Source organism: Achroia grisella, unplaced genomic scaffold, assembly GCF_030625045.1.
Source record: "Achroia grisella isolate CSIRO2021 unplaced genomic scaffold, CSIRO_AGI_Agris_v1 utg517, whole genome shotgun sequence".
In the NCBI taxonomy this organism is placed as follows: Eukaryota; Metazoa; Arthropoda; class Insecta; order Lepidoptera; family Pyralidae; genus Achroia; species Achroia grisella.
The window spans coordinates 279,294-306,115 of record NW_026712910.1 but is presented as its reverse complement, the minus strand read 5'-3'; the positions used below and the strand labels follow the sequence as shown (position 1 = coordinate 306,115).

Below are 26,822 nucleotides of genomic sequence, written 5' to 3'. Positions count from 1 at the left end.
GGGCCTATCATTATGTCTTTTCGTGTTATAGTCAAGGACGTGTCGCTAGTTTTTATTATTTTTATTATAATAGTGTTTTCTACATGATTTATAAGAAAAAGCTAATCAGAACTCTATTCATTTTGCTGCAGGATAGTAAATTAATTGATTACTTAAGTTTTTTACAGTATACAAATTAGAAGAGACCTGCGAGTAGCAAAAAGTCTAGTTTTGCACGCATCTCTAGATTAGACGTCATATATAAATCTTATATATAAAATAAAATAATGGCGTCATGGCTGTTATTCGAAATAGGATAGTTAGAGGCATTATCAGTTCTTGATGTGTGCTGAACGTAACAGTTAATATTATCACATTTCACTGGGTACGTATATTATATATATATATATAGATTTGGGCAAGCCTACCGTCGTATCTCGGACAATTTTTTTAGCATGATGTTAGTGTTTTTTTCACTGCAGTCAGAAATATAAATTCACACGTTTTTCGTGTACGTATTTAAGTCCCGACCTCTTAGGTGGAAGTCGGGACATAAACTAGGTACTAATGCACTGTCTCTAATTTCATTATTCATTGATATCTTTTGGAAAACTTCGTTATGCCAGAAAGATCCTCCTCACTACACTAATAGGTTAAGTTCTCATTTCTTAAATATTCTGACTGGAATATTATTTCGATTATGGATCTGAAAGCGGTATCACGGGCGCACAAACACACCGTTAATTCCGAGAAAGTCGGTCACGTTGTTTAGATGAGAGAAGTGGAAAAGCAGTCAGAAGAAAACAGAGATTTGGTTTCGTATATTATAGATATACTCACCTAGCGCAAATCATCCAGACTAATAATACGAGGAATATAATGAATATAACGCCGCCGGCAACCCCACTTGCTATGTAGGCGAACTCGCTCTTGTCTCTGCAATGCCGGCCGGTGAATGAACCTGTGCAGCGGCAGGATGGCTCCTTACGTGCATCCTTTACACATTCACCACCGTTGTCACAGAAGTTATCGCATACATCTGTAAAATAAATACATTTCATTGTTTTCACTTTATAATGTCTTCATACATACAATGATAAAATTATAGTTTCAATATTTTTTAAAATCAAATTATGTAATATTTCTGTAGTTAATCAAAATTATTCAAATTCTACATTCTTTGGAGTTCTCTTGGTAGAAAACACGAAGAGTATTCTTTATTTTTTATACAGGAGTTGCATAAAATTATACCATGTAATATTGAGGTATGATCCTGTAATAACAAGAAGGAACGTTATAAAAATGAGGACGACTCTTTTAGCTTGGTATGAAGTTACAGTTTAGAAAAGATTAGGTACTCTTGGTATATTTCTCAGTGGCAATACTATTCAATTGTACCATTGGGCCGCTCTGGTTGCTGAGGTTGAACTGCAGATCTTGGGTTGATTCAAGTGATGTGATGATAGAAATTTTTCGTGCCATGATGAACTTCAACTTACCTATACAAACTTTCCCGGTGCCGTTGAAGCCGGGTTTGCATTGGCACTTAAATTCGTTGTCCGGCATGAGAAGGCAGTACGCATTTACATCGCAGTGCATCTCGGGTCCACTCATCTCGCAAGGGTTAGTGCATTGAGATTCGGATGTCTATAAAATGAAGGACGTCATATTAAAGATTATAATACACATAGCATTAATGACAAATATTATGTTCATTATTTGACGGCGTTGGTGGGCTAGTTGTTTAACAGACCGTCTCATTTCTGATGGTCCGGGGTTCGATTCGAATTCGAATTTTGATTGTGCTTTATCAATATAAATTATGTTTATTTACAAAAAAATCTTATCTAATACCCACATTCAAATGACTGTAGTTCTCTCTTTGGTACCGCTATAGTTAAAATTATAGTAATAGTGGTACGTCATTAACATAACTTAATTTTCACTTTTGCGAAAAAATATTCTATAACTTACTGCGCCGGATTCCCTTGTGCTGGTATTGATAGGGCACGGTACACAAGCAGTCTGTTGGGCCTCTGATTGGTACATGCCCTTCTTGCACTGTATGCACGAGTTCAATGTTACATTGAGGTATGATCCTGTAATAACAAGAAGGAATATTAGAATATTAAAGGATATCTGTAGACGACTTTAGCTTCGTATAAAATTACAGGATAAGAGCGTGACATCTCAGTTTGCTATATTGCAACACATGAGTGGTATCACGACTGTCTATGTATATAGGTGACGGTTAACGCATACCATCAGCCTGTTCGCCATTCCAATTACATAAACAAGTGTAATAGAAATTAATTTACATTTTCTAGACAACCTACATTATCTAGACACCTTTATTTCCAGAATAGAATAATATGAAAATATAGGCCTTGATATAAACCATTATTATGTTACTAATGAGCACGAGTCTAGCCTCGTAACAGGAGGATTTATTGTACTACTACCACGCTAGCCAGGTGGCTTGGTAATTTAAATATTTGTAGTTTTAGTGTAAAATTTCCTTCTTTTGCGTCTATGTATTTGTGGTATAATTCTGTGGTCTCGTATAAAACATGCATGAAACCTTAAATTTTCAACTCTCATACCATTAACCTCTATTTTTAATAATGATATTAGTACTTTAATTTACATGACCAACAATGTTTTCCGGATCTAACTAGTAATTTATAAATATTTATTTGAATTTGCGTGTTCTATGTCATACTCTCTCAATGGTTCGTTGCTTATTTCCCCTTTGTAATTCAAACGTTTGTTCATCCATCTAATTGAGAGATTAAAAAGTCACAAATATATAATATTTGAAGCGTCAATTACCAGCTTTGCAGACAGGCAAAGAGCATTGATCAGCAGAAGCAGCACCAGCCTGCGGCGTGGTGGTCCCGGGCGGGCACGGCGCACATGCAGCGCCGGCTCCATTGGCACGCCAAGTACCGCGCGGACACGCCTCACAGCCGCCGTCGCTGCTTAATTGTTCACCTAATAGTAATATAATTCCAATTTTAATATTATCAATTTAAATTAATCAAATCAAAATACTTTTATACTTGTTGGTCTAATTGCAGACACGTCGGTTCTGAAAGTAGATCGACCCATGAAGAACTAAGAAGAAACTGTATCCTCACTCTTTTCAAATGCTGTAGTACATCATTCTAAGAATCATTACATAGTATAAAACAAAGTCGCTGTCGCTGTCTGTCCCTATGTAGATATAGTTACTTTTAAACTTTCGTGTTTAATATACATTATTTAAATAATTAACGGAGTCTTAAAACGTCAAGAGAGGTAAATACTTTTATTTGCCATAAATTAATTAACCCGGTTAATAATTTAAATAATGTCCCTATGTATGCTAACTACGCAACGGATTTCGATGCGGTTTTTTTAATATATAATTCTAGAGAAAGGTTTATATATTAATACACGTACACCCGGGCGAAGCCGGGGCGGGTAGCTAATATACATAATTATTAAAGTTTGAGTAAATTATATTTATGTATAGAGTACACCGATAGAAGCCTGTATTGTATAGTTATATAAAACAACTTGGGTTCAAGACGAAGAAGTTGTTGAAACAAATATTAGGTTATATATATTATAGTTACAATAAGTAGGTTTTAAAAACATCACATGTACTTTTCGTACAGGTAATAGTTATCATTTTTATTCAGGTATATATTTACCAGAAGGACAATCGTCACGGCATTCAGCAGTGGATACTGCTTCTGTAGCCCTTGTGGTTTGTCCTCGAGGACATGCGACGCATGAGAAAGCACCTTCTTTAGGCTGATAAGATCCATGTCCACATGGCCTGCATAACTCCGCTTCAGCGTCATAGAATTTACCCGCTGCGCAACGCTCTACAGCAAAAGGATAACACATTACAATGGAATTATGACACATATGAATATTTTATTACATACATATATATATATCGTGTTAAAAAAGAAATTAAAAAACAAAAGGCAAAATTTAATCTGTTTAACAAACAAGGGTCTACATATAATTCAAGCTATGAAATAGAAGAAACGTATGTTGAATAATGATTACATGAAAACAATAATTTATCTATATATTAGGTAAAGTAGTATATATGCTCAATCCGACTCTGAAGAAGCAACTCTTCAATTTCTTTATCAGATCTTTATATTATACAGAGTACTGAAAAAGTGTATTTGATATTAGATTATTGAAGTTGGTGTACCTTTACAATCGCCCGCGCTTCGTGCTCCGGTAGTTTGGGTTACTCCAGGTTGTCCTGCAATGGCAGGGCAGGCGGTACATTGTAGCTGACCGGCCTCAGATTGATAAGTTCCAGAGGGACATGGTTTGCAAGTGTCACTTGCGGTGTCTAAGTATGTACCCACCGCGCAAGCAACTGTCAATAAAGAAATATTATTATTAACTTTTAAATGTTAACGGAGTGCGGATCATCATGCAAATAATATAACTTTGTACAAAGTCATATTCTTCGCTAAAAATTGTGCTTAGAATATAAATAATGTGAGCAGTTAAGATAACAGACAGGTGACAGGTAATACCAGTTACATACCACAATCTGGTGCCATGACAACTTGTCCCATAGGGCAGGCATAATCAGAAACTAACTCCAAGCTCGCCGGGTCGGGAACAGTGTTCGGAAGAATATTTCGCACGTCGAATTGTTCGTCTTCGAGAATAAGTTTTTCCAGTAATTTTTGAACAGTTGAACGTTCATTGGTACCGCTATGAATTACTGGGTCACTGAAATTATAATAAAATTTAGTTAATTTTAATATTTTCTAGCTGACCGCACAACCTTTTTTGCATCATATTTTCCGCGTTATTGCAACATTATTCATTGCAGCTCCGCTCTTATTGAACGTGATGCCTAGCCTACAGCTTTCCTCGATAAATGGGCTATACAACACTAAGTTTTCAAAATCTGATCAGTTACTAGTATACAAACAGACCTTTTTATATTATTAGTGTAGATTCAAAATATTAAAATTTGTTTTAAAAAAATATATTAGTAGATAACAAAATTTTATAAACGATAAGACTATTTGAAAATGTCTTAATATTTCTTACATCTAGGAGAAATTGTGTAAATTCCACTTATGAACATGCAAACTTACTTGACAGCCGGGAATGAGATTTCGACGCTGTACGTATCACCTACTTGTCTTCCCTCCCTACTGCTTCGTGTCCTAAGTGCCAGATAAAAGAACATGCAATCGTGTTGGAAAGTGACATGCCATGTATATCTAAAGTACTTTACGAATAAATACCAACAGTGCTACAGAAACAACGGATTAGATTTTACTTATTGTTTTCAGAAATGTTCTTTATTAAATGTGCTTTACTAAAACAGACATTTGTTTATTGCAATACATGCTTCTAAATGTGCACTACAGAAATATAATTTCCTTAATCTGCATAACTAAATGTCGTGCTGTGTTCCCACACCGTTCACCACTACTTAAACTGCGACTATCGGTCTTAAAGCCGAATAACAAAAATACTGTCATGTTTTAAGATAATATTTTACTTTAATCTCTACTAGTGGTTAAAATTATTAAGTGTTAACACTCACTCGTCTACTGGTATAATTGCGTCCAAAACATATGTGTCCTCTGTAGGGGCGGATGTAGGCACCACTTGTCGTTTTTGTCTTACGTTAGCACGGTGGTCACATTTCACATTGATATCAAATTCTTTACATTCCCTGGTACCTGTTAAAAGATAAATAAACTTGTAATTATTAATTTAGTAATTGTAAAACATAACATAATAACATAAATGGAATTAAATTTAACTGACCTTCCGTGTCAAATAATATATTAAGTATTCTAAATTAACCGATTTTTAATGTCCTATGTTTTATCTTATTTATGCTCCTTGTATATAAATTTTATTCCACGCGTTTCTTTATATTTAATTTTATTACCTATCGTCTAGCGCCCAGGTATGCTGGGCGACACAGCGTAGGTACTTAACGATTAACAATTTAAATATTTTTAGGCTGTGTTACTTATCCTCGAAATAAACTGTTTGAAAATATTTAGAAATATAATCTCATACCTTCGATAGCGTATGAACAGAAGTTCCAATCTCTGTTTAATTGGTTTATGGCAGTTCGTACTTTTTGTCGTAATACACCTTGCCCTGCGTCGTTGCAAAGAACTGAACTTGGGAATAACATTGAGATTTTGAAGACGCGTTGAGCTGGTTGAGATGCTGTAAATAAAAAAATGCAGTTTATGTATATTAAAATTTAAATAAACCGTTCCTTTAATATAATTAGAACTTTTGTTTTTTTTTCTATTTACCTTTAACATTATTACTATGTAACTACTTTATAAGTAATATTTGTTTTCATTTAGTTCGGGAAGTCAAAAACAATGAACATTAATGTTTCAGACTACTAACTATAGAATTACTCCTATTTTTTTTTATTACAACAATATGTTTACTAATTTGATAATCATAATTTATAATAATTTAATATTCTTACGTGAACAAGCAGGGTAGACAAGTGGTAGACTTGGATCTCTAGTCGGTCTCCAGAAACCTTCAGCACCGCATGTGTAGAATGGAGGTACAGGTTGTGAGAATCTAAGGCCATCACGGCAAGCGATCTCGCAAACCTTGAATTGACCGCCTGCTCCCCAATCACGGCAGGATTGATAACCACCCAGTGGATCAGCTAACGGAGGGCAAAATTCAGCTGAAATAATAAAGAAGTCAGATTATCCGCTGTTCTATAAAAGTTTTTAATTACAGGGTAAAAATCAATAATTTCACTTACATAGTACAGTAACCTTGAAAGTGCATGTTGCAGCATTGCCTGCCGCATCATACGCAATGTAAGCAATATCGTATGCTCCCCAAGCGAGATTTTGACCAGGTTTATGGCCAGATTTTTCTACTATTTGACTAACTCCTACGTTATCGCTGAATACTGGAGCATCCCAACTGACTATTGAAGATCCGTTTTTGGCGATAACCCACAAATCTCCAGGGCATCTATCTACTTTTGGTGGTTCTTTGTCTACTTGTAGTTGTTGGCATTTACCGCCAGTATATCCGTTAGGACACACTCTTTGGCCACAGTGCGATGGAACTATTCTCTCAACACCTCCAATTAAGTCTTCATATCCTGCCCATGTTAATGCTAGTCCATTGTATAGAACAGGTTCACTCCTGCAATCTCGAACCTGTTTCTGAATCTCATTGGTAACATCAAGTGCCCGGTTCCATATTTGAACTTTAGTGAGATAACCTTGGAATCCAGATTCAGTGTATGCTTTAGGATTGTCAGATTGAGGTTTACCTAATGTTACCCAAACACTGAAAAATATTATTGGTTATGATATTGCTGTATAGAAATGAAACATGTTTTGTTAATATCATTCATTAGAATAAAGTACTACATAGTAAAACTTACTATTGTGGAAGTGTTCGTCCACTGCCATATCCGTCAATCTTACTGGCAATTAAACCTTCAGTGATAAGTGTAAGTTCGCCACCATTAGCGCCATCCCAGACTAGAGCAACGTGATGCCATTGGCCATCATTAACAGTAGCAAATTCACCGAAACTTAGATAAACATCTTGCAGTTCAGGGAACAAAGATACTTGAACACCGTTAGAATGTGCTTGTATTATAATTCTTCTGTTCAGAGCAATATGTGAATTACTGAAATGAAGTAGAACTATGTTAGTGCACTAAATACTATTCAATAACATCTATTGATTTTTACCTCGATATTATGTATGTTAGAACCTTATTAGATTAAATTATATTATTACCTGACGCTGTAGGCTGTAAAGAATATGCCACCTTCATCTTGTTGTGTATACTGTACCCACATTGCGATAGTCAAACTGTTAGTTGAACCTGTGTCGAAGGGTACAACTTGTGCAGCACTGGACCTCAAAGGATCACTGAAGTAAAGATCATAGTCGACACTTATTGCTGAAATAAAATTAAAAATTTGAGTTTCTACATTTAATTATCCTTGTTGTAATTGTTAACTGATTAGATAGATCAAACATTAAAAAGCTATCAAAGTATATACAGATATATCTTTTAATTGCATAGCTTTCATGTAGTTATTTGAATTCAAAGGAACAAAGCTATGTAAAATTAATATTTTGTACATAATAAATATTATATATTATATAAAGTTATCGCAGCATTTATAAGAATTTATAAACTTTAAATGTAGTAGTAGGTACAAGTTTGTAGATTTTATGGCTCTTATCGTCTAATGATTAATTAATTGTAATTTATTACAAAAACTTACTTTTTCTACAATCGTCGCCAGTAAGATTGAATGGACACTGACAGTAGAATCTTCCTGGTAAATCAATGCAGGTAGCTGATGGTGGACACGAATTGTCCTTGCAATCAATGATATCTTCATCACAATTTTTTCCTTTGAAACCCGGTGCACAAGTGCAACTGTAATCTTCACCTTCATCTATACATGTTGCTCCATTTTGGCAGAGACCTGCATCACAGGCGTCAAATTCGTATTGACAACCAATACCAGTGTAGTCTGGAGAACATGTACAGTTAAGTCCGGAACCAAAATCTTGACACTTTCCACCATGCATGCAAGGACTTCCAATACACCTTTCAGGAGCAGTTTCGCATTGTTTTCCGTCCGTTCCGCTTGGGCAACTAAAAGATAAGTTAATTTTTAGCTCGTCACGGAATAAATTTATAATTTCTATAATAAATTGTAAATTACTTACACACAGAAGAAGTCTTGGAAAAGATCAATACATTTAGCATTATTTTGGCATGGCCTGTTCATACAATTGCCAATATCTTTTTCGCATCGTTTACCGGTCCATCCAGGTTGACAAACGCATCTATAGTCACCGATTTCATCCTTACAGGATCCACCATTAACACATGGATTTGAGAAACAGTCGTCAATATTAGTTTCACACATTTCCCCTGTGAAACCTTCTCGACATAAGCATTGGTATTTATTATCAAGATCTACACAGCGTTCGGTTCCTTGTGGGTTGCAAGGTTCCGTTAAACATTCGTCGATAGCTGTTTCACATTGTAGTCCAATAAAGCCGGGTCGACATCTGCATATAAAACCATCTATTTGGTCAATACAGGTGGCACTGTTTTGACACGGGTTCGAAGAACAATCGTCAATAGTATGCTGACATCTTTTTCCTGTATATCCGGCTTCGCAGTTGCATGTGAAATCATCAATACCATCAATACATTGGCCTCCGTTTTCACAAGGTGACATAACGCACTCATTAATATTAATATCACAAGAAGGTCCAGTCCATCCCGGATCACAAACGCATTGATGAACATACAGTTTATCCGTACAAATACCGTGTCTACATGGTTCGTTCGCACAAAGATCTATTTTTTCATGACAGCGTTTCCCTGAAAAACCTGGTGGACAAGCACAACTGAAGTCATTGACCAAATCTGTACAAGGGGCGCCAAGTAAGCATGGTTTTTCAATGCAGTCATCAGTGTTGATTTCACACTGTTGTCCTTCCCATCCTGGCAAACATTCGCATTTGTAACGTCCTTGTTGTAATGCAATACATGTTGCTCCATTTGTACATGGGTTACCATTAGCTGTGCATGGATCGACCTAAAATATATAACGATTTGTGTATAGTAATGAAAAAAATTTATATTGTGTACAAGTACCAAATATAATATATATAATATAAATATAATATATAGCTGTATATAGCTGGACTTACCGTAATATCGCAGTCTAAGCCCGTATATCCAGATCTACATAAACAAGTATAATTATCGAATCCAGGTTCATCTTTGCACATGGCTCGTTCAGGACATGTGTCATTTCTGCAATCAGATCTCTCTTCTTGACAATTAATGCCACCATATCCTGTCGGGCAGGAACATCTATAGCCTTGAGGAAGATCTATACAGGTACCGCTATTGTAACAAGGTTGGCTTGCACATTCATCTATATCTATTTCGCATCTGCGTCCTGAGAAACCAGCTGGGCAGTAACACTGAACACCGTGTCCTTTAGGAACACAAAGGCCCCCATGTTGGCAAGCACTGTTTGAGCATTCCACGGGAATACACTCTTCTAACGCTGTTGCTCCTGTGCCTACAGTTTTCATATTTGTTGGGCATTCCATACACATTGTTTGACCTATTAAATGTTGATAAAAGTTTCTGGGACACTGGGAACAAGGCGCCATACCAGTTGGAGAATATGTACCAGGAGCACATTTAGCTCTACATTTTTCTCTACCCGAAGCTGCTGGTTGATAAGTGTATGTATTAACAGGACACGCCTGACAATCTTTGAATCCTCCGGTTGGTGGTGCACCCGTGTAACTATTTCGTGGACATTCTAGACAAGGAACTAGGCCTGTTGGTGAGTAAGTACCGTATCCACACACTGGAATACAATCATATACATCTTTGGATCCTTCTTCTCTTGTAAATGTTCCTTGTGGACATTTTAGACAAGCACCCTGTCGAGCTTGATTTTGGAAGAATCCTCGTGGGCACATGGTACAAGACTTCTGTTTTTCTCCAGCGAAAGTACCAGCAGGGCAATGTACTGAAATAAATTTATTTAAATAACTAAATGCTGTATACAACAACAATATTAAATATAGTACAAATAAATAAAATACAGTAATAACTAAATTGTTTCATTCAAATAAATTTTGTTCAGGTTATATTAAATCAGGTAAACTTTGGACACTTCAATTCACAAACTAGATAATAATGTTTATAATAAATACTGCAATTTTAGAATTAATTACAGCAAACTTACAGCATCTAGGCACGTCGTTTGTATCCATATTCAGTACTTCACCTACACTACAAGTAAAACCTCTTGATATAGAACTCCTGATAGCTCGAAGTGGTGGACATTGATTTCCAATAGATGACACATTTAACAACGGTTCAATAAGTGCACTAGCATATGGCACAGACAGATCAAATATAAGGTTTAATGTTGAGCCACAAAGATCATATAGTTGTGTTTGTCTAATAGCCGGAGTAATTGCCAATACAAAGTCCATTCCAACAACATTTTCATCTAAAAGACTCGGCATCGCTTTTACAAATGTCACGTTAATGTTTACATTAACAGCTGAGCAACGTTGAGATAATCTTTCATTGAGAATGTTATCATACTGTGCCAGTAAGTCCTTGTATTGTGGTAAACAAGCATTCGATACTGCTCCTAATGCTCTATAGTTCACGTTAGCAACGACATGATAAGCGGCCTGTTGTGTATCTGAAAGTAAATAATAAATTAATGGTAGTAGGAAAATTCAGATATATTCAGAGTCTGTGCACATACAAGCAAGCGGATGAATTATCAGTTGTGAATAAAGATAGACGCCTATGGTTCTAGCTTTTGTTCTGACTCCCTGTAAGAGATCAGGAATTAAACATAGTTAAATAATAAACTATAAAAAATATTGAGAGCGTCTTGACCTAGTGATTTACTACCCTAACTTACACCTGTGATTGTGAGTTCAAATTTGGCCGTTATCAAAAAACTTTGTTCACGCTTTATATTTCTGACTAACTCTCCGTTGAAGGAAACACCGATAACAAAACGAAAGTAAACCACGCTAATGCTGGAGACGAGGGCATGCTTGTCTGCGATCATGTTGGATTTAAGAATATGCGCAGCAAAATATGTGCATGTGAATGGTCGCAGTCATCATGACGTCTCACTATTCCAACCGGAATAAAAGTTACAATAGGATATTTTTTTGAACTTTACTTACTTTCAGATACGCAGTCAGGGACAACAGCTGTCGGAGTCCATTGTCGTTTTGTTTCACAAATAAAGGTTTTGACTGGTTCACCATCAGTAAATCGAAAACCTGGACTGCAAGTTGCTATGCATTGAATTCCTCTGTCACCAGGGAGGCAGTTAAGTGCACCGTGTGCTGGAGGCATCAATTCCCAGTCTACACATGGTGTTGCTTGAACAGATACCTGTAAAATCACACCATAGTTATAATACACCTTGTTTGTATATTAAGTAGAAAATGAAATCGAAATCTTGCGTTAAGTAAAAAATAAAAATCTTTACCTGGAAATTACATTGAGCTTTGTTGCCATATTTGTCAGAAGCAATTACTGTTACGTTTTCATATCCCCGTATTGGTATTACAGCCCTCTCTGGAATAAACTTTAAGTAGACTTCACCTGATGCATCAGTAGCATTGATCTTTTTTCTAGTCTCATTGAAGTTAACGGCATAACTATCTTGTTTATCAACAAGTTCAATTACATAACTTTGTGGGCAACTTAGTTTTGGTGGAGTATAATCTGGTACAGTAATATTAATTTCGCAAATTGCGACATTTCCATCAAAGTCAAAAGCAACATATCGCACTACCATGTTGTGGAAAACTTGAATAGGGCTTCTAAAGTGCGCGGGTGTTACTTCTAGACGAGCAATAGCACCGGAATTATCAATAGCTGTGGGCTCGGTAAAGTTAATAGGAAGAAGTCCGCCGTTGACATCCGTTTGTACTACCAGAGGCTGTTGTGGACAATTTTGGAATATAGGTGGTTCATTATCTGAAAATAAAAATATTGTTTTGGTTTATGACCTTTAAAAGTAATACTATATATTTAATATTATAACTTATTTTTACAATGCTTACCAACACAAGGAGAATATCCATAGTCGTAACCAAGTAATGGTTCTGCTGCTGGTTCATCACAACCCATAAGCTCAAATTTTAGACAGGCATTATCCATAAAACTGACAATACCCAAAATAACAAATCTGGCTTGGACGTACTTGGGTAATGTAATCATTGCAAGTTCACCATAATTTCCAGGATCTCTCATTGTCAAATTAAAGTTAGGGAAGTATACAACATAGTTTTCTTTTTCTGATTGTTTATAAAAGAATCTGATTTCTGTAGGTCGACCTACAATATCAGAGGTGACTACTCCTTTTACTAAAATTGCTTTTACACGATACACTTTGCCTAAATCAACGCTTACATATGTGAATGGTTCTTGTTTACCACACCAACCAGTGACGGAATTTAGCCTGATGTTCCTCGCTTCATAATTAGGTCTTTCTGAGGTGGCATTAATAGCATTGTCTGGAATGCGCCCTGATGCTAATCCAAGTGGTTTGATAACTTTACATTCTGGTTCCCTAATACAGGTAATTGGTCTGGGGTTAATCAGTATGTATCCAGGCCTAGAGCACCCAAACAAAACTTCTGATCCTTGTTCATAACTTCTTGCTATTTGGAAACCATCAGCTGGCCTACCAGGATCTTCACACACTGGTCCCTCACACCTTAAATCACCAAAGTCCCAAATACCGTTTCCTTGGCATCTAACGACATTATCATGTTTACTGGTTTGTCCCGCAAGTTTGAATGTATTTTGACAACCAAAGAAGAAGGAGCTTTGATATCTTGTATCAAGATATTGCCCATATTCTGCACCAGGTGTTGGCATAGGTACGCCACAATCTTTTCTTGGACATTGCGGTTGTGCACCGGATAGCCAGTAATCCGGTAGACCCTAGAATCAATAAGTTATATTAACATATTTTTACAATTAGAATGGCCAAAAGCTGATATCAAGTCGTAGTATATAAAGTAGTCTTAAAATATAATATAGCTTATAATCCCATAATTAAATCAATACTAACCGGTTTGGGATCATAAACACACTGTCTAAAAGATGAAGTAAGTGTATTTCTTAATTCTCTTCCAGGTGCCGTACAAGTTATGGTAACGTTATCTCTATATGGTAATAATACACTTTCAGGGTCTTCTCTTATTATTCTTAGACCATCGTTTTTGTCATCAGATAAAGTAACACAGCGGGCATCTAAAATAAGTATAACATTATATAAAAGTTTTTGTTGCTTACGACAATATCAGGAATTTTTAGTAACTTCCACTACTCTGGTTTATTACAATTGAGACAACAATTGATTTCTTTATCTCAAATAGATATTTCTTTAATGTAATAATAAATAAATGTATTTAAGTAAATCTTTTTCTTACATTGACATTCCGGAGCTGTTCCATTCCATGTACCGCTTGAAGTGCAAAGCAAGGAAGCGAAACCGGACATGACGTAACCAAAATCACATTGGAATTGTACTATATCGCCAAAGTGGTACGTGTTTTTGGTAGATAGAATTTTACCGTTTTCAGGAGAAGTAAGTAAAGGACACATTATTGGTACACATGACTTGTTTTTTTGATAAGTGTCCCCATCTCTATCACCTGTTTCTGACAATACAATAGCAAATCCAGCTGTACCATTAGTGGAATATAGTTCATATCCTATATTACAGGCACAAGAAAAGTTTCCAGGGCTGAAAAACATAAATGAGTGAAGTTATTATAAAATAAATATAATTTAATAAGTAACTAAAAATGAGTTATCTTACGTAACCGTATTACTGAGTAGGTACTCACGTATTAATACATTTCTGATCGCAACCTCCATTATTCTCGCTGCACTCGTTTATGTCAGTGCAGTCTAATCTAGCACATCCCATAATTTCAAGTTTGAGACAAGGAGCCCCGACGTAGTCTTGTATTTTAAATTTAATGTATTGCGCTTCAATTGGCACTGGTAAGTTTAAAACGGATAAAGTAGGTTCCAATATGCGAAATTCAACTGCTGTTCCATCAGGATTAGTATAATCTTTGAAAGTATCAGTTAAATCATTAGTATATTGGATTCTTATAGCCGATGTGAATGCTATGTTGCCATCTGCACGCATAACGCTCATTGTTCTGAAGCCTCTAATAATGGTAGGTGCTCTCAAATCTATAAGGACCCAGTTGGCTCCAGCTTCTAAATTGTTACCACACCAACCACCTCCATTATTTAATCGGACCATCTGAAATAAATTAAGTATAGTATAATGTATAACATTATACATGACAGAGCTTTTGTTATCAAAATTTAGTGAAATCGAATTTGACAATTTACCCCTTTGTAATATCCTGATTCTGGAGTTGAAGTAGTAATAGATTCATCTGGAATAGCACCGTTGATCAATCCCAGATCACCAACTGGCCGGCATTCTAAACTTGGTGAGAATCCAGGTCGACAAGGGCAAAAGAAACCACCTTGAGTATTTTTACATTCCGTGGAAGCTGTATCACATTGATTGCTAAGGCATTCGTTAACATCATCACAAGTAGGTGCGTTATCAAATTCTTGATTAGGTCCACATTTTAATATACTGGGTCCATTGAGTTTATAACCTGTAAAATTTTATATTAATATTTATTTACAGTACAATATGTTAAAATTCTAATATCGATATACATTTTCCATAATTCTTAATAATTTGTCACTTAATGACTAAAAAAAATATAATTTAATTAAAAATAGTATTCAATAAAAATAACTAAAACATACCCTTGAAACATTGCACGCGAGCTTCGTCTCCAAACATGTATATTCTACTTTGATCAACAATGAAACCATTTTTAATTTCAGGGAATTTAGGGCATACTGCTTTCGAACACGTAGGCACTTCACCAGACCATGTACCATTACTCATACACAGTAAAACTGGTTGCCCTGAACGTACATATCCCGGCTCACATTCGTAACGGATAATGGTACCGTAACTACGACCGCCACCATTCAGTATAGTAACATTTGCATGTGGTACGTCAGGAAGAGCGACGCACTGGGATGCTGTAAAGAACAAATAATTATCGTATATTTAAATAACAATATAAAATAATGAAAAACTTGATCCAACAAATGTGTCGTAGTACCTACCAAGACAAGTAGGAGTCCTTTCCCATCGCCCGTCGGCGAGACAAGATATTTTTTCAATAGGTTGTCCAGTTGGAAAAGCGAATCCAGCATAACATTGATACGTAGCAACTCCACGATAAGTAACATTTGTAGAACCGATAGAAAATCCGTTATCGATTTGGGGAACGGGGCCACAGTAGACCTCTGAAAAATTAGAACATGAGTTTGATTAAGCCTTTATAAGAAACAGTAAAAAAGTAAACTAAAAAAGTGAACTTTTTTACTTACCTTGACAGCTAGGAATGTACGTTGTTGACCACTTGCCGCTACTAAGACATTGCGTTGTAATTCGGGGCTTACCAGTGGCAAATTCTTGGCCAATAGGACACGAGAATGTGCTTACTGTTCCAAAGGCAGTATCTCTGTTTGATGCCAAAGCACCTATGCCGGACTTTAATGTTGGACAATCTGAAAATTATTATAAATATACTATTATTAATATTATACCAAAGGATAAATTGAAAACCTTAATTATACAAACTTTTAATAATAAATATATTCAATATATGTAATATGTAATTTTAATCAGTTAGATTAAAATTTTCCATAGTAGAATATTAACACACACAGATATACTACTATGGAAAATTTTAATCAGTTAGATTAAAATTTACGGTCATTATTATATGTGTTATATGTACAATATATTATACATTATTTAAGTATGTATTACAAATACGAGTATGTATGTATTACCTGCCGAGAATGTAGCCTTCCATCCAGCACCATTATGTAAAGCATCAGATACAAATCGTATCAGCATTTCACCACTAGAAGCAGTTAATGTTATCCTAGGTTTAACAATAAATCCGTTTTCAGAATGTAGTCTCAAGCCACTTGTACTTGAGCCGTCAAATACTTGTACTACATCAGTTGAATGAATATTAAATTCATCGAATTTCAAAGAGAGGGGTCCTCCGTTGGGGTTTTTAATTCTGTATAAGCATTCTTGGTTATTAGGATAGTTGGTAAGACCGTAAGCAGGTGAAGTAAATGTTCCATTTGAAGCTATTATTGTTGCCCTGCAACCTTGTGAGTATCTCATACTAAATCCCTTTTTAGAATCACCGAGACTTGTTCTAAAGTACATGTAGAGATGATTTGTAGTTGAAATAACTACCTTTTGATTTTCTTCACCTGGTCCAGTTAATCTTGCCAGGACTGGACTTGATGGGCTATTTCCATCTTTTACTACAATATAATCTCTGTTCATTCCCAATTCTAGGTCTGCGATTTCTAGGGATACAATTCTACCTGGCTGAGCTTCAATTATATACATACATTCTAAACCTCCTGGGTAACCATTTGGATAACCTGGTGAAGTCAAGATTTGGCCTTGAGGTGTAGCCCTAAGAATGCCACCACAATTAGATGATTCAGTTTTCCAAGAGGCACGGAAACCTTTTCTTTCTACTGACCCGTCTGTACTAAATTTAATAATCATAAAGTTAGAAGCAGATACATAAAGCTTATTGGATAAGTCTTGTTTGCCTGATAACGTAGCTAGATTAACAGATTTGTCTTCGGTCCTGCCTCCTACTAAAATTTGAACAGTATCAAATGATTTTTCAGTTTCAAAATCTTGAAATTGTAGAACAATATTTTGACCTTGTGGCCCTTCGAGTGTCCATTTACATTCGCTAAATGCTGGATACTTGTGTGGATAATTTGGACTCTCTACTACGTCACCACTGCTGGCCATGTAGAAATGACATTCAGAAACACAATCCATTTCGTCGGACGCATCACCACAATCGTCTTGCTTGTCGCATTTGAAGGCTGCATTTATACATTTTCCGTTTGAACAATGGAAGGTTCCTAAAAGAAAAGAAAATATATAACCCATTGTTGAAACAACCTCAGCATTGACTTTAAACTTCCTTTAATGAATATTTAATTGTTTATGATTAATTTATATAGAATACATTTTTGAATAAATATTTGACGTTTACCAGCGGGACAGGCGTTAGCTCTGCACATGAAGGGCAGGAGAGTTTCACATGTGGTTAACTCCCATGATTGACTATCTGACGATACATGTACATCTACACATTCTCCGTCTTTGGGATTCGGTTGCCGTAGATCCCAGAAACCAGCATATTGCGATACTAAGGTACCAGCTGCTGACTCAAGTGTGTTGGTTCTAAGATCATCTACAGTTGCAAGTCCTAACCAATAATGGTTATTGCTTGGACTAGCAGGTACCATGCTAGCTGTCATATTGTTTTCTGTATACGTGTCTACTACCATTAATTCGCTGCCGTATCTGAAAACAAAAAATAGAATATATTACATAAAATTTTACGGTTCTATAGCATGGCTCACATAGTGATTTTCAATTTATAATTGATAGCAAAATAGTCTACTTTAATAATAAACAGAAATGTTATCAGATATTTTTTTATCATATCATCACACATTACTTTCACTGCAAGGTACTGAAAATTTGAAGCTAACATAACTTATACTATATAACAAGAAATTAAACAAATGCCGATTTGAATAATTATTCTCTAGGCAGGTAAAGCTGTAAATTCTTTGGGTATTAGCACCATTGTTTTCTACATTGGTCCCACCGCGACTCAAGTAAATTCATATTACTTGAGTCGCGGTGGGACCAATGATATTACTAATGACTAAATTAAATTAACTAAATTTAATTACCTTCGACATAGTTCGGCTGCTTTTTCCCAAGAATGTCTTATATTGAAGAATTTGTAACAGTGTAAACCTTTTAGTTCCCAACCTGCAACAAAAATAAAGAAAATAAATAATAGAAGAATGGAGAACTTTCCTGATCTACTGGGTATTTAAATAATAGTTTTTTTTTAAATAAATTCATTTATTCATTTATTTCAGGCAACTAGGCCCATATTATAAATACCTTATAGTCTTAATATAATATTAAAAAACTAATACATTGTAATTGTGTACATTTAAACACTAAATGTATGTAATATATTAGTATTAATAATTTAAATATGACAAAAGCTTAAGTAATACATAAGTCTTTAATATATAAATATAAATATAATATACAACATATACATACATAAATAAAAATACTATGTTTAGTCAATATAAATATAAATGATATATAATTATATATAAATATATATATACATATATATAAATATATATATACATATATGAATATAATACTCTTAATTCAACACCAAACAGCAACTAGGGTAGTTAAAAAGTTTCTTTTTAAAACTGGGTTTATATTATAAATACCTTATACATAAAGGTTGAATGATGGGAAGGAGTAAAGAGAAGGAGGTTATGAGCTGAGCGAAGGTTACGGCGATGGGACGTTGATGAACCGAAATCTATCTTTCAGATATAAGAAGAAAGGTCGAAAATAATAGAGAAGAGTGTGTAGGATACGCAGGTCTCTGCGGTTAAAACAACCATTTAATTGTGACAAATTTAGATATTGAACCGGATACAGTCTATGATCTTGGGAGAGGTTAGTAAGACACACGTCAGCATAATCAAAATGTATGGATTGGACGAGGAGCAATTTAGTATTTTAAACCGATATAGAACTTTTATCATTAAGAAGACACGCTGGGACAGAAAGGGATGAATTATGTATCTATGATGAATATATTAGTATTAATAATTTAGTATGAATACATAACATTTTATATATATACAGGTGTTTTACAACAAAAAAATTGTGTTACTAAATAATATAGTCAAACGAAAAGTTGTAAGGCTTGGCGCGTAATATCTATATTTAGAAAAGTTGAACAAAAGAATTTAATGAATTATTTTATTCCTAAAAAAAATTCGAAACCATATCCATAACAGGAAGAAAAATTAAAACTATCAAAGATATAACAATTAATAATCATAAAAAACAAAATAGTCGAATTATGAACTTCTATTTTGAAATTACTTGAAAACTCGGGCACGTTGTTTTTTTTCGGCTATGCCAAATTCAAACTAATGATTTTCTATCATTTTCATCGGTTTGTTTTTATAGTTGGTCCCGCCTTTCAGTTCATGTAAATTGACCTAGATATATCGATTAAATAGTTTATATCTTGATAAAAAGTGTCCAATGCAAATCACAGGTTACGATTTTCAGCTCTCTTCTGTCAGGCCATTTTTTTTGTATATATCGCTACATACGTATAAATAAACTACTTGAAAATGACATTGCAGATAGTATTTACTTTGATAATTATTACGTACCTAATATCGTTATAATTTTGATGTATACACGTATACTAACTACAGATATGCCTTTACATTGTACTGTTACTTAGTATAAATAATGACTGCTTGGAACGAGTCAACAAACTTCTCCAAAGAGCAAATGCCTATGGTGTTTGAATTGTTCGTTTCACATACACATGTTTAACTTGTCATCGAAAAATATCAATAGACTTGGTGGCCCCAACTGCTTGAGTTATGCAATCATTTTATTTGTAGTCATAAAGAATCTGACTAGATTGCACTAGTTTCTATGAATATTCATTAGTAACGGTACTTATTCTGATACTATTTTGAGTTACATATATATATTTATTAAGGCGTTACTTATTAAATGTTGGTACTAAACTTCTTTTGAGATCGCTAACATACAGTTGCATGCAATGAATACATATTTGTGTTTCTTACTTAAAAAAGAGTCAGTTAGTTAATAATAAAAATTAAAAAATATATACGACATATAAACACACTTGTAACAATATTTTATTCCATTTTCTAAATCTTAGTCTTTATACATTTAGAAACATTAAATTCATGTCAAATAATAAGAAGTGTAACATTCTCCCACAGAGTTATTTTCGAGCAGTTAGAGAAAGAGACGGAGAATTTAACTTTTATAACTATATTGGGATAAAAATAGAGATATTTGCATTGAGTAAATAAAAACTTATTAGTCCGTTATAAAATCGATGGTTTATATTGTATATATTTTAAATTCTATAATAATAGTGCAAAGCTACTTTTAGATCTCCCAGACAGACACTTTCTTTTAATTTTTCCAAATCAGCTGTTCATTATTATAAAAAAATGCGAACTTGAATAGTATATAAAATTGTTGCATTTGCTTCATATTTATTTAAATAAATTCCGCTAGTTTTGGTACTACTATTTACTCGTCACAGCAAGGGAATGCTGGATAAACAATTTGGCGAAAAATTTGCACCCCTAAAAAGCCACCGCAGTTCAATTTGTTAGGATACGTACTCGTGAACAACGGATTACAGGAGATTACGCTATTGATCGGGGATCCTGCTTTTGTAATTCAAAAAGGTACGAAATATCCTATTTAAATTTGTTGGCATGGTGTTAATATTTATAAACTGAATATTAAACTCTTAATGTGTGTTCATGACAAAATAATAAATGAGTAGGTACTTAATGTGCTATTATCGATTATATAATTAATGATACTTCTGTAATATATTTAAACAGTAAAAATAATTTTATTTATGTCCACTACTACTACAGAAATATTAAATTAATTAAGTTAAAACGTAAATGGAATGGCAAATATGCTGACTGCCAACCTGATTGTGTGGTATAGTACACACATATTGTCACGAATATATGTGTATACGGATATATTATATCTCATCCTACAACCGAGACACAGCTTACAAAGCAAGATGTTTGATGGCTGAAATAGTTTATATAGGGGTATTCAGACGTTTTTGTACAAGTCCATCATTGATTTAAAACTTGTTTAAAAAGTTATAAGGCTAGGTACAAGTTATTGGCTTTTGCAATAGCATATACGGTGGTCACTCTATTCTCCCAAATTTGTATTTAAAAATCAATATGTATTATTGTAAACATGTACAACAATTTCAAAAGAATAAGAGCTGTTAAGAAAACGAATTAAGAATACGAGTTTCTTGTCAGTTCTTTTCATCTCGAAATCATTCCAAACTACGGTAGATTTAACATAACATAAGAGTCTGTAACAGACCTACAGAATAAAGAGATTTTGAATTCTGTATTTTTTTATATTGTTCCTATACCCTTTAAATATTCTATATTAATCTACCTCAGTGTCAGTAATATAATTAAATTACGCTTTCAAAACACATTTAATGTAAAGTGGAATCGTAATATTAGGTAAAATTGTAATATTGAAATTTTTATGCTACGTTTAATATTTATTTGCTTTACATTCGCACGCTTATCAAAGTAAATAGAGCGTGTATTTAGCGACTAATCGCAAAGAGTACGGATGGATGCATGCTTCATTGACTTCGCAATGCGATGCAGTATGATGTGAATGACCTACATATTTTATAATATGTTACCGCAATGGAAATATGTTCATGCTAACGAGATGTAATAAAACGATTTCGTGTCGCAATGTAAATTTTGGTATGTTTTGTGACATTTGTTTATACATTCTAATATTATAAATGTAAAGTGTTGGTTTGTTACCTTTTTAATTTAACTGCTGAACTAATATTAATGAAATTTTTCATCATTATTTATATTATAATATTTTCATAAATATTTCGAAACAAAGAACTGGTTTATGTGAAATATAAGATGACGATAAAATGTTCAGATGAAGTCCCAAGTTGCGGCTGGTATTATAAAAAAGCGATCAGATCATTATCTATAAATAATCGTTGATTTATTTTAATTTATAGTTTATACGCCTCAAACTTTACTTGTTTGTTGAACCTTAAATTTGGTGTATGTACCAGCATACACGAGTGTTAAGCAACGTTGCTATAGTAAATTTTCACCTGGTGCTGTGAGCCATTGCATTTAATGTGTCAGCACTTTGGATTGTATTGGATGCAGATAGCTTACCAGAAAATATTTGTGGCGGGTTATTTAGCCGTAATATATGGATAGCCATAGTGATAATAATAATACCTTAGAACAATCCACACAGTGCCATTTAGTCCCAAGCTAAGCTTGTGTTATGGGTACTAGACAACTGATATAAATACTTCAATGTATTTATTTTTTGTAAATATATACATAGTAAACACCAACACCAATACAAATAATCACACTCAGAAACTATTGTACAGGGCGAGGTATCGAACCTAATATATATATATAATCGTTAAAATATGTCAATTTAAATAATTAATATAAAGTATTATCCGCTGAAGGAAACACGAATATTAAATCACTCCTCTCTTCATCCGCCACTTTGGGTTCAAAATATATAAAGCGAAATGTGTTCACGTTGTAATGGAAAATGGAGTTCATCACAATATCGACAGTTAATAATGCCTCTGCCTACCCCATCTGGGATAACAGTTGTTACTTTATGTTGTATAAAATATTGAAGTATTTAAGCATCATATTTATATGCACAATCACATATATCCAAGGATTGCTTTTGAAATACCAAGTTTCCTATTTCCTAAGTAAATAATAGTTGCAGCGAGTACAAATTCTCGTCTTTGACGCGTGATACAGTTACCAAGCTTTAATTTACTAAACGAGTGGTTCTTGTGGAATAAACTGAAAACTGAAGTACGCCTTTATTATTGCGGTAGCAGGGTTGTCAACCTTAAAACATTTCACCTCGTACTACGATATAAAAAATCTGATAAAATCTCGTATATTAGCTAAACTTGTCTCTAACAAATTACGAAAATCGGTTAAAATACCATAATGTACGTGAATTATAGTATTTTAACAGATTTTATAGGTCCTAATTTCGTACACACTTGTGGGAGGGTGGAAATATCCTCGTATGTTTATATTATAGAAGGATACAAGGATCCCTTTTTGATAGCTAAGAATTTTATTTTATTCTAAGGTTTTACAATAAAATACCAGAGTCTGTTATAAATCTGCCAGAAAAAGATTTAAATGTCAAATAAAACATTTCCTTTGCAAAAAAGCTTACTATAAAATCAAAGAATTCGTTAACGATAATAATGTTTTTATAGAAAAACTTTAAATCTATAGCACTGACAATATTATCTGATTACACTAATAATGAGTACGTAGCGATTTCTATGTTGATTATCGCATGCGTCTTACTTGTTATACTGTAATTATATATATAAAAAACATCTATTAAAAAGAGCAACACACAAATTTCTTCCTCATTCTTCTTGCGATGAATCTGCATTCCGAATGAGTGGTAGAATCAAAATATGACTATTCAAAAGTGCTTGTAATGAGTTTATTTGAATAAAGATTATTTCTATTTCTATTTAAACTGGCTTTATCTTATGACCCTATCCGTATAGAATCCCACGCATATGCATTTTATGATAATGATATATGTATGATCAATTAATTAAAAAATGTGATCATGATCAAAATATTATAAATATTAGTATGTACAATTGTACATACTAATATTTATAATATATGTATGTTTTATTATTTACGACTACGTTTTGAAAATTTATTTAGTTTTTGCTCAGATATTGCGTAACGTACAATAAAAATAAGGTCCAATTAGGAATCTCCACGTTTTCAGGTTGGTTGAAAACTAATGAATGTTCTCCATTACAAGGCTCAATTCCCATGACGATGTACACGGATGGCTACATTTATAACTGTCAAGAGAGGAAAGCTAGGTATCCAATGTCATGTCACTCTAAGCCAAACTATAGTACCTACTCAGCGGCCAAAGAGCCCTTCACTAGTATTGAATGATGTATGTCCACCTGCAAGTGCATCGGAGATTTAGTTAGGCACTATTATAGTGTAGATTAAATGCAAAATGTCACAAAGGAGTCTAAATAGAATTGACAACACATCAGTGGGTAATATAGTGTACTGTTTAATGACAACGTGCATGCAGAAATCCGTTTACAACTATAATTGACATAATTGTAGCCAAAGGTTTCAAATATTGTTGTAGGTTATACATAAAACATAATACATAATATATATATATATATATTAAGCCTAGCTTAATGATTGGGACTATTAAGATCCTATTGACAGCAAACAGAATCATCAAAATCTGTTCAGATATTCCAATAATATCGCGTAACAAAGTTGCAAAAAATGAGTAAAAATCAGAGAGTATACATAATTTTTACTATAGATAAGTTGTTATATTAAATAATGATATATATTGTTAAACGAGCTGTAAACTACACTGCGGTTTCGCTCTCGTGAAGCTTCAACCTCTCCTGTTCTTACGTTATAACATAAGTATTCAAAATTAAAGTTTCTAGAAGCAGTTCAACCTTTGGGAATGTTTCTTTGTTATATATAGGGTTTGTGGATTTTAAATACGGACTTTTGAATTATTTAGAAGTACTAGGTATGTATAAATGTTATAGTACTAGTTTACCATGCAATGAGTTATCAAAGATTTGTAAAATTATCAATTGTAGCATTTCATTTAGTTACATAGTTTTTCCAAACATCAGTTATCACTCTGTTTTTTTTCATTCAAAGATAACATTGCAGATATGTCTCGTGTGGGTTAAATATAATAAATTCGTTTGCATATTCACGGTGAGTCATGTTTAAGACGTGCGTAGCGCCTTTCACTCATTACAAATAAGATTCAAGGCTAACCAGGCGTTTGCCGCTCAAATGAGTATACGAGCACAAAGCTCATATTGTTTAGAAGATAAAAAATATCCAATCACTAATGGTGTTTGCGTTTATAGCCTTCGGTATTTATAGGGCCGTAAGAATAGTGTCTACAATGATAGTAAGGTAGCACTTATAGTAAATATCTCCATCTAAAGTTACAATTATTTACTGATAATTGTACTGACTTATGTCACAAATATGGCCTTTTTTGGCGATATCACTTTATATTTTTGTCTATTTATTTATATTGTTGTCAGATTGCGATTCAAAATTTAATTAGTGAAATGCACTTCCACAAATTATTATCTAATTGGATAGAATAAATAAAAAACTTAAAATTCATCCTATACGTTTAATAAGATTTAATTTTTACTTTTTCCACACACACATATTTCGTTTTTCATCAGGCATAATTTTTTAGTCTGTAACTATATTTTTTGTTTAAAATTAAAATAGTAAAGATACACGTAGTTGCGTCTATTACACAGAATGTAAGCTACTTTTTAATTTCCACAATTCTCAATGAATAGACGGTGGTACAATAATTTGACTACCATTGTTATATGCTGCATCGATGCGCGGCATCAAGACCGCCTTACTAAGCAACTGACCCAGATTGCGATGCTCTAAATGTCACAGCAGATGCGTGCCCAGTTAATACTAACTAATTGGTTGTACTTGATGCACCCACATGACTATACAACCTTACAAGTCAATAATTTAATTAGTTATTTTTCCGTATAATAATAGTCTCAGAACAATCCAGACAGCGCCATCTAGACCCAAGTTAAGCCAGCTAAAGATTGTATTATGAGTACTAGATAACTGACACAAATACATCGATTTTTTTCGTAAATACTTACATACCATACATAGAAAAAACCCAGACCAATACAAGCTATCATATTCATGAATACAAATGTTTGTGCCGTGCGAGGAATCGAACCTGCGACCATTGAACGTAAAGCGGTGTGCTAGACCGTTAGATCACCGAAGTCACAATGTCAACATCTCGAAGAACTTGTAACTTTTAGATTTTATAGTGTTTATTAGAAATAAGAATTACATTCAGTTTTCGTGATTTTGACGTAGTTATAATATATGTGCACTCGTTTTCATACTTTTTAAGAATGCTATATGAGTCAACAAGGAGAGCAATGCGCAAATACCGACAAGAGCACTAAAACTGCAAATAATACTCTTTATTAAGCTGCGTGTTGACTCTTAATCTAGATATTCAGCGATATATTTTGATTCTAACAGTACCGAATATAGCAGATCTCATGCTCTTAAAACCCTCTTCATATATCGGGTCCAATTATGTTTTGAAATCATTCAGAAATGCATTCAAATATATCCACAATTTATTATCCAATTTAGTCTAGTTGTTTTGGAGGATTTAGATGACAAACATACGAAAAAACATATTAAAATATTAAATCAGTGTCGTACATACATTACA

The 26,822-nt window shown here is 33.9% G+C and overlaps 1 protein-coding gene across 1 annotated transcript in view; it reads right to left on the bottom strand.

Moving 5' to 3' along the window:
• LOC131847299 (sushi, von Willebrand factor type A, EGF and pentraxin domain-containing protein 1) overlaps positions 1–26,822 on the bottom strand; it is a 52,546-nt gene that overhangs the window by 2,634 nt on the left and 23,090 nt on the right. Inside the window, exons 4-34 of the mRNA XM_059196842.1 lie at positions 18,494–18,575; positions 17,782–18,095; positions 16,526–17,647; positions 16,058–16,237; positions 15,791–15,973; positions 15,419–15,703; positions 14,984–15,261; positions 14,461–14,891; positions 14,041–14,357; positions 13,680–13,861; positions 12,664–13,549; positions 12,084–12,577; positions 11,773–11,986; positions 10,800–11,270; positions 9,739–10,580; positions 8,740–9,623; positions 8,286–8,665; positions 7,789–7,954; positions 7,424–7,675; positions 6,785–7,326; positions 6,491–6,703; positions 6,058–6,213; positions 5,570–5,708; positions 5,112–5,183; positions 4,547–4,737; positions 4,199–4,372; positions 3,678–3,854; positions 2,812–2,973; positions 1,954–2,078; positions 1,479–1,626; positions 820–1,018 (exon numbers count right to left, since the gene is read on the bottom strand). Coding sequence (XP_059052825.1) covers positions 820–1,018; positions 1,479–1,626; positions 1,954–2,078; positions 2,812–2,973; positions 3,678–3,854; positions 4,199–4,372; positions 4,547–4,737; positions 5,112–5,183; positions 5,570–5,708; positions 6,058–6,213; positions 6,491–6,703; positions 6,785–7,326; positions 7,424–7,675; positions 7,789–7,954; positions 8,286–8,665; positions 8,740–9,623; positions 9,739–10,580; positions 10,800–11,270; positions 11,773–11,986; positions 12,084–12,577; positions 12,664–13,549; positions 13,680–13,861; positions 14,041–14,357; positions 14,461–14,891; positions 14,984–15,261; positions 15,419–15,703; positions 15,791–15,973; positions 16,058–16,237; positions 16,526–17,647; positions 17,782–18,095; positions 18,494–18,575 — 10,261 coding nt within the window. The remainder of the gene's footprint in view (positions 1–819; positions 1,019–1,478; positions 1,627–1,953; positions 2,079–2,811; positions 2,974–3,677; positions 3,855–4,198; positions 4,373–4,546; positions 4,738–5,111; positions 5,184–5,569; positions 5,709–6,057; positions 6,214–6,490; positions 6,704–6,784; positions 7,327–7,423; positions 7,676–7,788; positions 7,955–8,285; positions 8,666–8,739; positions 9,624–9,738; positions 10,581–10,799; positions 11,271–11,772; positions 11,987–12,083; positions 12,578–12,663; positions 13,550–13,679; positions 13,862–14,040; positions 14,358–14,460; positions 14,892–14,983; positions 15,262–15,418; positions 15,704–15,790; positions 15,974–16,057; positions 16,238–16,525; positions 17,648–17,781; positions 18,096–18,493; positions 18,576–26,822) is intronic.